Consider the following 16,917-nt stretch of genomic DNA (forward strand, 5'->3'; position numbering starts at 1 on the left):
AATGAATACATATTCATATAAGCAAATTTCTCAATAATTTGTGGTAATCAAATCTCAGTCAATGTGCATTGTCATAAGGATTGCGCCATGTCTATTCAATGCACAAATTTTTCTTAAATGACATAGAATGCATGCTGGACGAAGACAAATGTGTATAGTACGGTACTCTGTCCTACAGGAACAGTCACTACAGTAACGTTACTCCCAAGAATAACAATCTCCTTATCTTGATACTTGGTAAGTATTTCCTGTTGATGTGAAAGCCAATATTCATCCACACATGGAACTAGATAGTGCCGCTGTATTTTGAAGAATGTACTACTACTGACTATCTTCAACCTTAACATCTTGGCAAATAAAGCAATTTGCTGTAATTGTTTCCGGACATCAGTATGGAGGCCGATGTAAGCAGGTCTCCACTGTGAAGCCGTCGTTTGAGAAGGGGCTGTGAGCACCACTTGTATTCTACATGACCAGAAGGGCATACCTACAATAAAGTATCAAGATAAGTTTAACATTAACTCTGTTTGTAACTACAGATTTGTATAATAATACTATGTACTCTGGACATATGAACATAATGATCAAACTCAGAATCTTGTACAGGATTTAACAAGATATTCACACAGCAACCCCTTAGATCACAGAACAGGCCCTGATCTATCTTTGATATAGGGAATGGCCTGTGTTTTTCGTTGGATTTACAGCTGCTTTCACAGGCATGCAACATACATATTGAACGTTCACGTATGCAGTTCTGTAGTCTCTGTCCAGCTATTTCTGTGATCACATTGATGAAATTTGTGTCTGTATTGATAACAGACATGGAGAAGTGTTGAACCTACAGGTTTGTTACAGTTATGTAAATTCACAAGATGTTTAAAACTGTTAGGATGTGAACGGCTGATACTTCACCTATGTATAATATGGCTGTAACAACATGAATTCACAGTAATTATGACTTAGTCAAAATTCTTTACATAACAGCAGTGAACACTGTATACGTCAATCTTCCTAGCGTGATGAGAGCCATGCTGTCATGAGGACATTAAGTCTGTAGTATGTTATGTATGTCATTGCACGTCACCTTGTACCCAGTTTAAAGTAGAACATTATGAAAGGCCAGAGACATGAAGTGTCACTGACTGAATCAAAGTATTACATTAGGGTCAAAGACAATGTACATACCCATGATAGATCTATACAGTGCTGACCCTACTGTATTTGTTGAAATGGTCAGCATTCCTTTACAGTCTGAGTTGCTGCATGTTGACTTGAGTTCAGTTTTGGCCAACAAAAGTAACTGGCCTAGACTTATCAAATAGAAGTCTGTTAACATCTGCCTCACTTCTCACTCTTGTTACACCCGATTCTCCTTGTTCCTGTATATTGGGAGAGGTGTCTTCATCACTTCTGTCATCAAACTCTGAATGGTCAGATGGAAAGTCTTCCATGTCAATTCCATGGGACCTGTGTGAAGTATCAATATACATGCTAATTTCAAATTTCAAATTATGATAAGAGTTGTTTAGCACGATGTATTTACTAATGTGTTGCTAATGATGGATAAGTAGTCTGTTTGCGATAAAATTAAGCCCTGCATTGAAAACATTACTCAGAATTTCAATTGTGTAAAAGTACCACAATAGAAAATTAAATTTTTCCAGGATTTATTGCAGGGAAGTGTTGTCACTACTCAAATCAACATATTGTATCAGCACATGTAGACATATCAATTTGACATGATTTCTTGTGGTAAACTTCATCTTTGTAATAGTGTTTGAAAATTCAATGAATTTTAAGGATTTTGAACCTTATGAACATTACATGCATGAACTTCAGACTATAGCAAAGATATGCAAACACAAATGCATGTATATCATAGTGTCCCAACAGCAGTTATGGCAGACCAGTGTCATGGTTATGTTACACACCATGTGCCCTCTTTGTACAGGACCAATTTGTAGCCAGCTACGTACACCTGACAAAACCCTTGTACAATAAATTGTTTTACTTACTGTATAGTTACATTGAAGCTTGGTTCATAATCCGGATCTCCATCATAGTATGACAGATCAATATGATCATAATCATCGGTTGGATCAATTGTCTCATCTATACTCACACTGGAGGTGAAACACATAATGTCATGATTATCACAAGGCAAATTGTGCAACTATTAAAATAGTCAGTACATATATCACGAAATATATATCTCTTCCAAAGTGTTGAACAATATTAAAGTAATCAACAATATTGATAAAGCTTATATTAGTGATATGCCGGTCTGTTGTCATACTACTTATTGTCTTTTCTTTAAAATACTAAAAGGACTTACTCAAATGGGTCCACAAAAGATTCTGATATGGTACTCTTTTTTCCTCTTCCCATTCTGCCACTAGCACTGCAATGTGGAAGTTAAATAGTTACATTCGTCATTAGGATGTCACAAAAGATTACATATTGTTGTAGAAGTTATTTAGTGTGTTCTAGAAATTATGGAGAGTGACACTAAAATAAATTGAGCTTATGTACCTTGTTGTTGGTTCTGTTTCTGTTTGGGGTTCCTTGTCTTGCATTTCCTCCACTCCTGACATCAACATGTCACTGGATTAAAAACATGAAAAGACATTGTAAGCATACCCAAGCACAGGAAATAATTCATACATAATTATCTAACTTGGCATAGGTAACTTTGAACAAACAGAAAACATTTACAATGGAAAAGATTTTTGACTTTCACGGAAATTTTGTGACTTTCAGAGAAATTTAAATACACATGCACATGAGCAGACACCAATTTGAGTAAAAGATACTTTTGATCTGTCCAACAGTATATCAAGATCTTAGCCATCTCTTTCAGTTAACTACTTTTCTTTGTTAGTAATATTTAAACTACAGCTGCAGGATACAGTGGTCTAACGTGATTTCTATCCTATTGCTTGGAGTTCTGTTTCCTTCACAAACATGTACACCAGGGCCATGAGAAGTTCATTACACAATGTTTATCTTACCCTTGATCTGTGGATACAATGGAAGACATCTCTTCAGACATCTCAGACATTTTAAATGTACTTGCAGTCAGTTGCTGACCTGCTGGCGTTGATGATGTGGGCTGTTTTGGCACATTTTTTCTTCTGAAATAGAAATAAATGGAATCAAGTTATTATGTAAAAGCCACTGAGACCAGATCATTACTACGTTGTCAGTTCTAGTACCTCCGCTGTCAACAGCATACACTGTCTACTTTGTTGATCATACAGCTGCACAGATTTCTCATAAACAAATAACACTTCTTTGTTTGGAAAGTTTGAACATTGTACAGCTACCATAATGACTGAACAAACAACTAATCTTGTTTGTTGTTATTTAATCTTTCCATTAAAGTAAAATGTCTACCAGTTACATTTAACAATTACACAAAGAAGTGAAATGATATCTTACCCATGACCAGATGAAACTGATGATGTACTAGACAACTCATATAGTTGCTCAATTATATGAGGTGATGCTGAATGCCTAATTGTCCTAGAGGAAGAAGGCTCATTTACAGGTGGTAATGCTTGTTCCGGCAACACTTCATGACTCCTGGTCCTATGATAACTGAAGTAATTTATGAAAAAAGGGAAACCAAAATATGTTACAAATGCCTTATAAAATGTACATGTTATTTTAGCGATCAATCAGCCGCCCCTTCCCATAATGTTCTTTTTTTAAAAAAAAAGGTAAGAAATTTCAAATGCGCTATGAATTGCTATGTTGTAAGTTTGATCGAATTCTTGTTGACAAAAAATTAATGAAGCTGTATAACATACTGAAAGCTTTTGGTTAGATTTGGAGACACTGTTTTACATTTAAATAACGCTATCTCTGTACTATTGGTCATGGAACTTGGACCCATGACGTTTAGACAGTTGTTTCCGATATTTCAATGATTTTTCACCAAATTATTTAAAATGCTAAGTATTCTTCTCTAACCTTTTATCTTGTCCCGTGGGGGGTTTTTGCCGACTCTTTTAACCACAGCGGTCAAATTTTTAGCGAGCATAACCTTAGTTTGCCTTCGGACCTGCACTGTAGCATGATTACTGTAGCCTCTGCATGGAAGGGCTGTGTTACCAGCGTTACAGTATACCGTATACGGTGGTAACAACAGTACTAACACACAGCCCCGCCACGCAGAGCTACATGGATCATGGGTGTCTATTTTTTACATCCATGCATGCATGGATACAGCCGTGACTAAACCACATGATAGATACAGTACATACGAATTACACAATTCGGGAAAAAACAAGTCATCGTTGATGACACAGTCCCCGCTTGTCCATTTTGTTATAATCTTTGGTGTCTAGGTAGCTGTGGTCTAGGTCGCTGTGGAATGACATTGATGCAACGGGTGCATCAGGCCTGTGACTTGCATAATAAAGTAATCTGAGGAACGTTCAATAAATGACTCATCTCTGCCGGTAATGACCGCTGAAGGAACTTTTGATTACATCACACATAACGATGCCCTCATGCCTCTAGTGTCATGACGGCACATACTATACACATGGTTTGGTGGAATTTCGAAATGCTATGGGATTGGGTATGTTGTTGTAATCAGCCATCAGCCATTTCGGATCATATAATGAAACAATTTAATGTGCACAAGAATGCAGCCATAGTATTTTATCTTCGTATCACGTTTGAACAAAATCAGTCCATTGAGGGACAGTGACCTACGTTTATGTTTCAAAGACATAAAAAAATCACACCAAAATTGAAATCAAATGGCTGTCTATTGACCATATGGATCATAGCACAAAATTAGTAGACATGCATATGTATGCCATAGTACTTTATCTTTGTACCAAGTCTCAACAACATTGGTTAAGGATATTTGTATATGATTAAGCCTCAAAGACATGAAAAAATCCAAAAAAGACCATTGGGCAGAGATATTGGAAAAAAATTTACAATCTGGCAGCCATATTGGAACATGTCACGAAGTAAATTGACATGTATGCCATAGTGCTTGATCTTTGTGCCAAGTTTGGACAAAATGGGTGTAATGACCTTTGAATTATGCTTCAAAGACATGCAAAATTCCAACAAAATGGCAGTTCTGCAGCATTATTGGATCCTATCGCAAAGTTAATTGATACATGCATATGCATGCCATAGTATGTGCTTTGCCTTTATGCCAAGTTTGAACAAAATCGGTTCAAGGATGTTTGAGTTACGGTTCAAAGACATGAAAAAATCGCAAAAAAATGGCCACCTGTCAGCCATATTGGATCATTTCACAAAATAAATTGGTGTTCACTGTTTTGCTTTTGTGCCAAATTAGAACAGAATCGGTTCAAGAATGTCTGAGTTATGGTCCATAGACATGAAAAATCGCAACAAAATGGCCGCCTCACGCCCATATTGGATCGTATCGCAATATAATTTGACATTGATGTGTAGGCCATAGTGTTATGCCTTTGTGCCAAGTTTGAACAGAATCAGTTCGAGGATGTTTGAGTTATGGTTCAAAGACACGAAAAATCGCAAACAAAATGGCCGCCTCGTGGCCATATTGGATCGTATCGCAAACTAATTTGACATGCACATGTAGGCCATAATGTTATGCCTTTGTGCCAAGTTTGAACAGAATCTGTTCAAGGATGTCTGAGTTATGGTCCAAAGACATGAAAAATCGCAACAAAATGGCCGCCTCGCGCCCATATTGGATTATATCGCAAAATTATTTGACATGGATATGAAAGCCATAGTGTTATGCCTTTGTGCCAAGTTTGAACATAATCTGCTCAAGGATGTCTGAGTTATGGTCCAAAGACATGAAAAATCGCAACAAAATGGCCGCCTCGCGGCAAATTCGATCGTATCACAAAATAAATCGACGTGCATCTGTAGGTCATAGTGCTATGCCTTTGTGCCAAGTTTGAACGAAATTGGTTCAGCAGTGTCTGAGAAACTGTTGATGACGGACGGACGGACGGACGGACGGACGCACAGACGGGACCCAATCTATAAGTCCCCGCCGGACTTCGTCCGCGGGGACTAAAAAATCGTTTGTTTGGCACACGTTTATTGTCGGCCTGCTGTGTAGACGTGGTTGGCAAATGTGTATATTCTTTGCAAACACGGTTCAGTAGTACATGGTAGCCCAATCGGAAACAAAGCAGTGCCAAAACGTCTTGGGTCCCGGTGACGAAGCGTTTGGGACCGAAATATACTGGGCAGGAATGGTTGGCTTAGAAACCATGAAAATGTTCAGACTACGAAGAACGATGTGTCCCCGAGGCACAAATTATGTGAACTTAATATTAACGCTAGACGCGTCGGGCCGCACTCTCACACTGTCTCATTACCCTTACCTGTCGATCAATTCAGCCGCCAATCGGGATTAGAAAGGCCCAGTTCATCCTTTAAATCCTGCCATCTTGTGATCTGGTTGCCGATGTATATCTTGCATTGACGCTTCAATGCATTGCCACGCAGCTGCCTTCGCTTTTTTGCCGAGCTCGTAGTAACAGGGTGTCCGCGCGGGCCCCGTCCACGCTTAGCGATGGACGACGCCATGTTGAATCTGTGAATAAACGTCCAGTCACGAACGAAGGTCGATGACGCGTATGCACGCCCAATAGTAAGTTCATCTACAGGGACAAATCGTGGTTTGAATGTAAAATCATGAAAATAATGTCAAAAGTTCCAGCTCTTGGGGCTGGCTCCACAAGGATCGGGATTGCGCGCTATCCTAAAACCGTTGGGGCGGAGCCTGTCACTCAAACACACTAACCAATCAGTTCCAACCTTGGAAAATCGCTGCGAGTCAGCAGAAGAGTCGTTCCCATTCCTAAAATAAGACATGACAGGGGTTTTTGAGAGAATTTGTGCTGCGGGAAAAAAAGTTTTCCCGTCTTTCCCCACCACCCTGTCGCTACGGAACTGCTGCAAACATAGCTGCAAAATTGTAGCTCTACGGTGAGGCGGTCGGTGAGTTTTGGTTTTTGCGACATCGCTCACCAGTAGAGCTACAATGCCGAAGGCCTGAAGCATACAAAATAAGCACGCTGAACATGGCATGGCATTTTGATGTAAAATCCCATATATTTACTGCATTTGGTCATACTGATTTATCACTACTGAAGATTAAACACTATACTACACTAACCTTGTCGTGTATGGGGTTTGGTATTTGTTCAAATACGTCGATCGCGTTCCAAAAACATTTCTTGGAGCCACAATTACCAATTCCGGTAATGGCGGCTCCCAGAAACACGCTCAATGTTTATGGAACGCGATCGACGTGTCTGTGCTAATACCAAACCCGATAAACGACGGGGTTAGTGTAGTATAGTGTTTAGTCTCAGTAGTGATAAATCGGTACGACCAAATGCAGTAAATATGTGGGATTTTACATGAAAATGCCGCACCATTTGTGGCGCGCTTATTTTGTATGCTACAGGGCCTTCGGCATTGTAGCTCTACTGGTGAGCGATGTCGCAAAAACCAAAACTCACCGACCGCCTCACCGTAGAGCTACAATTTTGCAGCTAGCAAACATATTGCTATGCCTTCATCCATGAAGGTAGTCAAGAATGCTAAATCCAGTCCTTTATATACTTCGTCTGTGAATAGTCGAAGTACAGTTTTGAGACAGTCTCTGCGATTTTTTCACCAACTGAAACTACATCGTGGAGGAATCATCGTTTAGCAAGTACCGCCATACGTACATGATTGGTTTACACATGTGTGCACCTATTGCCCTACGAGTATGGCGAGAGAGTCCGGCTTTGGCTCCACCTCTGCGGCGTATTCGTAGCCAAGAACAGACACACTCGCCATACTCGTAGGGCTAGTGCTCCTACAGCTACAGGCGCATGGAGTGAACTCTCCAAGCACATTTGTGTGTACCCTCCTATCTGCCGTTCTGCCAATATCCTGTGCATTACTTATACCAATGGTTCAATCAAATTGCAACCCTGGCACATGCAGCAAAATTTTGTAGAGCCAGGACTATAATTACATGTCAGGGAATGTCCATGAGACCTGCTCAACATACAACAATACATTAGTTAGTTAAATATATGACTTATAAAGATAAAACAATTTTTGATAGGCCTAAGAACAACAGGATACCTAGCTGCAAAATTGTAGCTCTACGGTGAGGCGGTCGGTGAGTTTTGGTTTTTGCGACCTCGCTCACCAGTAGAGCTACAATGCCGAAGGCCCTGTAGCATACAAAATAAGTGCGCCACACATGGCGCGGCATTTTCATGTAAAATCCCACATATTTACTGCATTTGGTCGTACCGATTTATCACTACTGAAGACTAAACACTATACTACACTAACCCCGTCGTTTATCGGGTTTGGTATAAGCACAGACACGTCGATCGCGTTCCATAAACATTGAGCGTGTTTCTGGGAGCTGCCATTACCGGAAGTTGGAAATGGCGGCTCCAAGAAATGTTTTTGGAACGCGATCGACGTATTTGAACAAATACCAAACCCCATACACGACAAGGTTAGTGTAGTATAGTGTTTAATCTTCAGTAGTGATAAATCAGTATGACCAAATGCAGTAAATATATGGGATTTTACATCAAAATGCCGTGCCATGTGCAGCGTGCTTATTTTGTATGCTTCAGGGCCTTCGGCATTGTAGCTCTACTGGTGAGCGAGGTCGCAAAAACCCAAACTCACCGACCGCCTCACCGTAGAGCTACAATTTTGCAGCTATAGGATACCATATTATGCTGGCAGCTCATGTTTTATACCCATTGTTGATTTCACATCTCATCTGTAGGACAAAGATAGAAGAAACAGAATTCCCTGCCCACTGGATGCAAAACAGTGAGTAAAATTACACCTGAAATATGAATTGAAAAATGACGTCTATGCCAATATCCTCAAATGAAACAAGTATCGACAAATGTTACAGTTTGATTAAATAGAACACTACGGCCCAAAAGTATGCCTCAGTGTACGGTATTCCGCGAAGCATAATTTCTATCGAACAGTGCTTTCAGCCGGTCGCTATTGACAACGGCGAACATTGTATCAATTTATTTTCAATAGATTATCGATCGAAAATCTGCTTGGGTGCTGCTTGTGCCGGCGCTCGTGTGTTGAGGTCACGTCATAAACATTTCCACAATAACCCGTATATTGACTTATACACTTTAACATCAAGGTATCCGTTGGTTTCCTGTACTGAAATTAAATCGACGACACTTTTTTCAGTTTTGGTGATACTTTTACGTACGTTTCAGCACATTTTGGCGCAACTCGGTGTAGTTTTGCGCCATTATGAACGGGGGACTACACGCGAGGTGAGCGAGACAACAATGTATCAATTTCGGACAAAAGAATATCGATCGATAACGTTCACTGCACGATTACAGTGGAGACTCTACGCCCGTTCGCCTCTGTTCTGTGTTATTTTTGCAGTTTACTGGAATTTTCATAGTTGATATTCGCCAAAATTTGGTATAAATTTCAACAACCTGACTAGTATTTGGTCTGTACAATTTAAGAAACGCTAACCGATTAAAATGGGTCAATATTAGACCCTGATTCTTCATATGCAAACTCCGTAAGATCGCCATTTTATTGAGGGCAAGAGCAAAAGTTCAGCGATCGGAAAAAATAAAATGCAACTAAAACAAGTTTCGTCGAGAAATTCAAAAAACTAAAACGACAGCAATTTTGTATATATATCAAGGAAACACCCTGCCACTTTTCACTATAATTGGTTCAGAATTGAGAAATTTGAACGAGCGAAAGTTGTATGGTCTGTTCAGTACATTAAACGCCATTGTTTTCTATGGGAATCAAGCAGATTAGACACATCGTAAAATGAAAAATACATCGGAAAAAAATCGTTGGTTTAACTTTTTCATTTTGCTGTTATTTTTTATAATATTTGGTTTGACACATATCATGAAGGGTAACTAAAACTCTATGGTTTTATTTTTCTGAGTTTCCCTCTTATTATTAAGAAATGACGAGTTGAAGATTGTTTTGCTGTTGACTGTGTTTTTACTTGATTTTGCATATGTCTGTTATCGCTTACGTATTTTTGGAATTCCCTTGTGAAATTCTTCCCAAAATATTATAATTGTAAGGGCAGCATATACGGGAAATAGGACCTGTTGCTCTTTCATTAATATTTAGATGTGCAGCAAGGAAATACGGCGAAATTTTCAACATGACGCGGGAGGTGAAATTGACTCTCTGAACGCGCACTCCACGTATGTGTGGCGAAAATTCGGGACGCTATTACCGTACAAAATGGGGCGCCTTTGGGCCGTAGTGGAACAAGAAGGCAACAATAGATGTCAGCTATTGCCCCTTATGAACCTTGCTAAAATGTACAAAACACCTGGAGCTCTGTTCTAAAAAGTTCAAGTAATTGTTCAGTTTTGCTGAACTGAGATGGAAAGATGATACTAATATTTTGAAAAACCCAAAAATGTTCCTGGTTTGCATTCAGTGTTGTATTTTCTAATTGTGAGTTGATGTCAAAATATTGAAAGTGTACATTTGTTCTATTTGATATGGAATGGGGATAACGAGGGTTGTTAGTACTTCAAAGACTAATGTAATCATCTCTTAGCACTCACAATTCTGTGTTGTTCTATGCTGTTTTGCAGTACTGTTTATGAAAATCAGCTTAAAAAGCACCTGAAGAAATGCAATGCCCGAGAAAAGCCCCAACCAGTAAGAAGTCATCTCTGTCTGTCAATTTTTGATCAAAAACAAAGGATTTGTTGATCCCATTAGTTTGGTCAAATCATTATCACAACCTTATTTGATGTTAGCTCCTCTCGTTATGTTCATTTGAAATGTACCTACATCTTTAGAAGTTCCAAAGGGTGTATATAGAGTAGACTTTTAGAGTGCTCTCTCGTGTTAAAACTCAACAAATTCCTGATGCTTGGACGCGTTCAATTTGCACGATCATGATTATGATATATGTGACATCGTTTCTGCAGAGCTGCAGCATACGTAGCGACACCTACAAGTTTATCGGTAAACGTTTCCATCAAATCTTTGTGTGGAATAGTTTATTGTACCTACTGCATGCACTCCTATACTCGGTAGTGCACCTAGCTAGCCAGCAGTGTTCGGAACAAATAAACAATTTTTTTTTTCAAATTTCGTTGTAAATCAAAGTATTTTATTTTTTAATAACAGAGGCGATTAAACCGGCATCTTGTGACTAAATTTGCTTAAAAATATTTCTTTAAATATCAAATTTTACTCTCGGAAACTTTAAAATCACCGCAGTTTCTGCTTTCAGCTCCGACAGCTGTGTTGTCTGCCATCTTGTAATCACACCAATCACGCCCTGGGGCATGATTGCTGTGATTGTCAATCATGATTTTTAGTCCCCACGGACACCGTCCGGGGGACTTATAGGTTTGGTCATGTCCGTGCGTGCGTCCGTGCGTGCGTGCGTGCGTGCGTGTGTGCGTCCGTCCGTGCGTCCGTCCGTTCACGCAGATATCTCAGAGACGCCTGGAGCGATTTCGTTCAAACTTGGTACAAGGATAGTACCCTACCTCATACAGATGCACATCGATTTGTTCACAATACGATCAAATTGGCCGTGTTAGAGGACTTTTTAGTTTTACCTCCATAGACTCCCATGTATAAGGCAGTCCACAGACTTCCATGTATAAGGCAGTCCATAGACTCCCATGTATAAGGCAGTACATAGACTCCCATGTATAAGGCAGTCCATAGACTCCCATGTTTAAGGAAGTCCATAGACTCCCATGTATAAGGCAGTCCATAGACTCCCATGTATAAGGCAGTCCATAGACTCCCATGTATAAGGCCAAGAAAAATAAAAATTTAGTTTCTCATCGTATTCATATTGCAAAAAGGATGCAGTTACACAGTTTTTAGTCCCCAAAGATAAAGTCAAGGGGGCTTTTAGATTGGGTCATGTCCATCCGTGAGTCCATCCATGAGTCCATCCGTTCACGCAGATATCTCAGACACTTTGACAAAATGTCACGTGACCTTGGTGACCTTTGACCTCAAATATACATATTTGTCCATAACTCAGTAACCACAAGTGCTACACCCTTCATATTTGGTATGATGGGACACCTTATGACGCCACATATTGTACCTCATTAATTATGTGCATATCTAATTTTGAGCAAGCAAATAGAGCTAGAGGTCTGATTTTTGGTATATAGGGATAACTTAGCACTACAATTTTTTTGACAAAATGTCACGTGACCTCGGTGACCTTTGACCTCAAATATACATATTTGTCCATAACTCAGGAACCACAAGTGGTACACCCTTCATATATGGTATGATGGGACACCTTATGACGCCACATATTGTACCTCATCAATTATGCGCATGTCTAATTTTGAGCGAGCCAATAGAGCTAGAGGTCTGATTTTTGGTATATAGGGATAACTTAGCAATACAATTTTTTTGACAAAATGTCATGTGACCTCGGTGACCTTTGACCTCAAATATACATTTGTCCATAACTCAGTAACCACAAGTGCTACACCCTTCATATATGGTATGACGGGACACCTTATGACGCCACATATTGTACCTCATTAGTTATGTGCATCTAATTTGAGCAAGCAAATAGAGCTAGAGGTCTGATTTTTGGTATATAGGGATAACTTAGCACTACAATTTTTTTGACAAAATGTCACATGACGTCGATGACCTTTGACCTTAAATATACATATTTGTCCATAACTCAGGAACCACAAGTGGTACACCCTTCATATATGGTATGATAGGAGACCTTATGATGCTTCATACTGTACCTCATTAATTATGCATATATCTAATTCTGAGCAAACCCATAGAGCTGGATGTCTGTCATACATATGCACATAGATTGTTCTGTGATACGATCCAATAAGGCCGCCATGTGGCCATTTTATTACGATTCTTTCATGTCCTGAACTACAGCTCAGACATGTATCAAGCGAATTTATTCAAAAGTATTTTTATCACAGACCTAATGAAGAGGACTCTATCCTCTCTGAGGACCTGTAATCAAAGTACCCATTAACAAGTGGGGACTGTGTCATCAACGATGACTTGTTATTAGGCATATTCGAACACACGATCACAATCATGATTGGCCAATCACGATCATGATCGTATTAATTGAACGCCCCCCAGATCATACTTGCCTATATTGTAAGCCTTTCTTCTTCATGATTTAATATTTCTGATTTTCAATTTTCCAGGATTATTTTCAGAAGAACATCAATTCTGGCTTATCATGTGAAAGCGATCCTTTAGAAAAGGTAATAACCCTAGAAATACTGAATTATTGCTGATGTATCTTGAGAATTGTAAAGGATTGATAATTTGATCTTGAGTGATCTAAGTCATGCACAATCAACATATAATTAAGAAGCTCTGACTTTTATTTGAAAAAGTTATTCTTTGAAGCATCTACGTGTCGATTATTACAAGTTACTCAATATCAAAGCTGTCTATTTAATTATTTCTTAATTTTAACTCAGTCAAAAGGATATGCAGACTAGATGTATGCTGAACAACGAAATGTAAAGATAGGAAAGTCACTTTTCTGTATTCACGCCATGGAATAACAAGTACTTGAAAAGCTGGAAACTAAATAGAACAAGTATCCATTATTTTATGTAAAGGTTTACACTTCTGGTGCTGATAACGATCAATAAAAAAGATAAAAACTGGCAATTCTGCCCAATCAGAAGTATTTTCCATAATTTCATTTCATCAGTAAATGACCATTTCCATCATATCTCAAGTAAAGATTGACTTCATTCTATAATTATTTAATTTTTTTAAAATTATATTTGACCATCAAAACTTATTTCAGATCACATTATCATCACTTTCAAGAAATGAACTAGAGACTTTGATTGCAAAGCTGAAGAAAGTTTTCAATGGTGAGTGTATGTTTTATGATTAGTATTCACGATATAGTTAATAAAGCAATGAAATTAATATTGTATGGGCTTCACATGCTACCTGTTCAGATTTCATTAAAATAGACACAGAATCATTATCAGTCGAAAAAATGACATATGTCTACCATAGCTTTTTACTCTAACCAAGAGTTTTCTTGAACACCACTCATATCTGTTACCAGCAGTGACAGAAATATGTTTTCCTCTGCTTGAATTTCAGACCATAACGTACCAATCACATCATCAATAAAAGCACACCCTGCATTAGAAAGAGAACTGGTTGACCCTGGCAATGGATCAACTGCTCTGAAACACTTGATGCAGACTTCATCACTACTCGGTAACATGGAAAAGTTAGATCTTTTGAACTCTGGAACATGCTATGTGGAATTTGGTGCTGGCAAAGGTAATGTTGTCAGTGTTGTATCAATTTGATTTGTGTGTGTGTGTTGGGGTTGTAGTCTTTCTTGCATTAGGAAACTTGCTAGCACTGTAGCAGTTTCTTTTTAATTTTCTGATATCTTTTCTTCTGCCACTGAATTCATGAAGTCTTGAGTTGGTGTTTAGTTTTGCAAATATGTAATTTTCTACGTCATAAGAAAAGTCCTGTTATGTGATACCATGACATGTTTCCTTTTGATGGACCGATAGTTGTGTTTGTGATAGACTTGATCAACAGAACTCTTAACTTTTACTCACAAATTGTTCAGTTTGTGATCACTGATTCAGAAAAATGGCACTACCTGTAGTGTTTCAATCTTCCTCAAGCCACTTTTATAGTGTTAATTCCTGTTGCAGTGCCTCATTCAAAGGTGTGCTATTCATTTTCAGGTCAACTTTCCCATTGGGTTCAAAGGTCACTGCCTGATAGTCAAGATACTGAATTCCTATTGGTGGATCGAGGAGCCAATAGATACAAGGTATCACTATGTACAAAAATTCATTTTCTTAAGACCATCATTGGTGAAATATGAAAAAAGCAATAAGATTTGCATGATAACTTATTTATATGGTGATTTTGAGACAAGTTTAAGTAAACTGCAAATTTACAATGATACTGTTTTGGCTGACAAGAGATCTGAAAAGCAATGTTAGCAGTAATTTGCCAATCATGTTTTTCATCGCACTTTAGTAGACTCCGAAGCATTTGAAATTGTTCATCAATGATTCCACTCTTTGTACAAAACCATTCAACTAGCATAATTTATCCAACTGGCAATTGCACCATTTGTATCCACTAGAGGGTTCATTACCAGTTTGATACTACCGGGAACCACAGAAATGTAAAAACACAGTTGGAATGAATTTTGGATAATTGGATATTGAATTAATGTCTATTTAATCTGCAAATATAAGCTCATCTACTTTTCTTTTTAAGGTATACACTTGTGAGTGATTTTTGAGTGACTTTTGAGAAATTTGAACAATATGAAGATCCAATTCTCCCAAATTAGTTTCAATCATGTTAATAGAAGCAGTATACAGCAATGGCCAGCTCAGTAAACTTTTAATTTCTAAATGAACAAATTGTTTTATGCTCCAAAAGTGTGAAAAATCCTGATTTTGTTGTCCTTTACTATTTTTAGTGAAGATATCTGAGTAAAGACAAAGCTATGTTGGCTGCTCATTTTCAAGGAAACTGTGTGCCTCAAAAAGTATTTCAAGACCTGCTAAATAAGATTATAAAGGTGGAATATCTCATAATCTTTATACCACGTGTGTTTAAATTTCATTTTTATCTTTTAGCTAGATTGTTATCACAAAGAGTTGATGATGGTCCGCACTTTGAAAGACTACGCATCGATATTGAACATCTGTGTCTTGACAAAGTACCCAGAATAGCTGAAAGTAACCGTCCTGTTGTAGCAATCAGTAAACACTTGTGTGGGGCAGCTACTGGTAAGTTTGTGAACGGAAATTCTGAAATGTCAGAAGAGATCAACATTTTAAATGCATGGTATTTACATTTTTGCAAGCTTTTTTAAAAATCCTTGTTAACATAAATATGAACTGATATGAAGTGCTCACAAACAATCAAAGTGGCTGAAAATGATAGAGATTTTCAGCTTGTTATTTTGTCCTGATTAAAAGTAAAAAATACTCGATTATCACTATTACTTGGCAAATAGGCATTGAAGCTGTACTTTGAAAATTTTTCCGTCTGTACCGCCAAAATTATCACTCCATAACGATTCAGAAATCTTATGATCACAAGTCTTTTTATACGTTGTCCATGGTCTATCTGTCTATAGAGATGATTAAATTAAAATGATCATTCTTGTATTTTGGCGATCGCCATAGTGTTGCATCCTTTATATCTGATTTTAATACTTCATTTTTTCTTCGTATCCTTCGTATCTATTCGTATCCTTCAGATTTCACCCTCCAATGTCTGACAGAAACATTACAACATTCTGGAAAATTTGAAGACCAAGATTATGAACAATCAGACAGTCATGACTCTAAACGTTTGAAAAGAGACTCATCAAAGAGACTGCATGGAATTGTTATTGCATTGTGCTGTCATCACAAATGCAGTTGGACAAGTTATGTCGGCAGGGAATTCTTCCAGAGTGAAGATTTCTCACCGAGGGATTTTATTCTTACAACTCGACTCACCAGTTGGGCTACATGCGGGACCAGAGCCCAGACTGCTGCTGAATCTGCAGTTTCCCAAAATGCAACTGTACCTGAGGCAGAGATTTCTGCAAGTGACTCCCAGAATTCAACAGAACAAGAAACCATAAATGTGGGGTATAGAGATTTGTTGAATTCACTGAGTGTCGATGAACGGGAAGAAATTGGAAGGATGAGTAAGAGGCTTATTGATATCGGAAGGATAAAATTCTTGGAGGATAAGGGATTCAAAGTGGATCTAGCATATTATGTTGAGTCTAAAATTTCATTGGAAAATATAGTCATGATTGCAAGGCCAAGGTGAATGTTACAAAACAGAACA

General features: G+C 38.3%; 2 protein-coding genes across 2 annotated transcripts in view; one reads left to right on the forward strand and one right to left on the reverse strand.

Moving 5' to 3' along the window:
* LOC139139529 (tRNA:m(4)X modification enzyme TRM13 homolog) overlaps nucleotides 1-16,917 on the forward strand; it is a 30,909-nt gene extending 13,992 nt beyond the window's left edge. The window contains exons 2-9 of the mRNA XM_070708442.1: nucleotides 8,804-8,850; nucleotides 10,653-10,719; nucleotides 13,248-13,307; nucleotides 13,868-13,937; nucleotides 14,179-14,364; nucleotides 14,790-14,888; nucleotides 15,705-15,857; nucleotides 16,334-16,917. Coding sequence (XP_070564543.1) covers nucleotides 8,804-8,850; nucleotides 10,653-10,719; nucleotides 13,248-13,307; nucleotides 13,868-13,937; nucleotides 14,179-14,364; nucleotides 14,790-14,888; nucleotides 15,705-15,857; nucleotides 16,334-16,899 — 1,248 coding nt within the window. The 3' untranslated portion in view covers nucleotides 16,900-16,917. The remainder of the gene's footprint in view (nucleotides 1-8,803; nucleotides 8,851-10,652; nucleotides 10,720-13,247; nucleotides 13,308-13,867; nucleotides 13,938-14,178; nucleotides 14,365-14,789; nucleotides 14,889-15,704; nucleotides 15,858-16,333) is intronic.
* Nucleotides 114-6,612, reverse strand: LOC139139435 (uncharacterized). Its single transcript, XM_070708349.1, has 8 exons — nucleotides 6,369-6,612; nucleotides 3,445-3,603; nucleotides 3,015-3,137; nucleotides 2,536-2,607; nucleotides 2,339-2,404; nucleotides 2,019-2,126; nucleotides 1,349-1,470; nucleotides 114-487 (listed from the first exon to the last, which is right to left on the reverse strand). Exons 3-8 carry the CDS (start codon nucleotides 3,062-3,064, stop codon nucleotides 114-116), a joined length of 792 nt encoding a protein of 263 aa, XP_070564450.1. The 5' UTR covers nucleotides 3,065-3,137; nucleotides 3,445-3,603; nucleotides 6,369-6,612.

This window comes from Ptychodera flava, chromosome 8 (assembly GCF_041260155.1).
Source record: "Ptychodera flava strain L36383 chromosome 8, AS_Pfla_20210202, whole genome shotgun sequence".
Lineage (NCBI taxonomy): Eukaryota > Metazoa > Hemichordata > Enteropneusta > Ptychoderidae > Ptychodera > Ptychodera flava.

Coding starts and splice junctions, on each gene's coding strand:
- LOC139139435 (XM_070708349.1), bottom strand. CDS start 3,064: ATGTCTGAGATGTCTGAAGAGATGTCTTCCATTGTATCCACAGATCAA. Junction 2,608..3,014: donor ATTGTATCCACAGATCAAGG/GTAAGATAAACA, acceptor TTTTTAATCCAG/TGACATGTTGATGTCAGGAG. Junction 2,405..2,535: donor GAAACAGAACCAACAACAAG/GTACATAAGCTC, acceptor TCCACATTGCAG/TGCTAGTGGCAGAATGGGAA.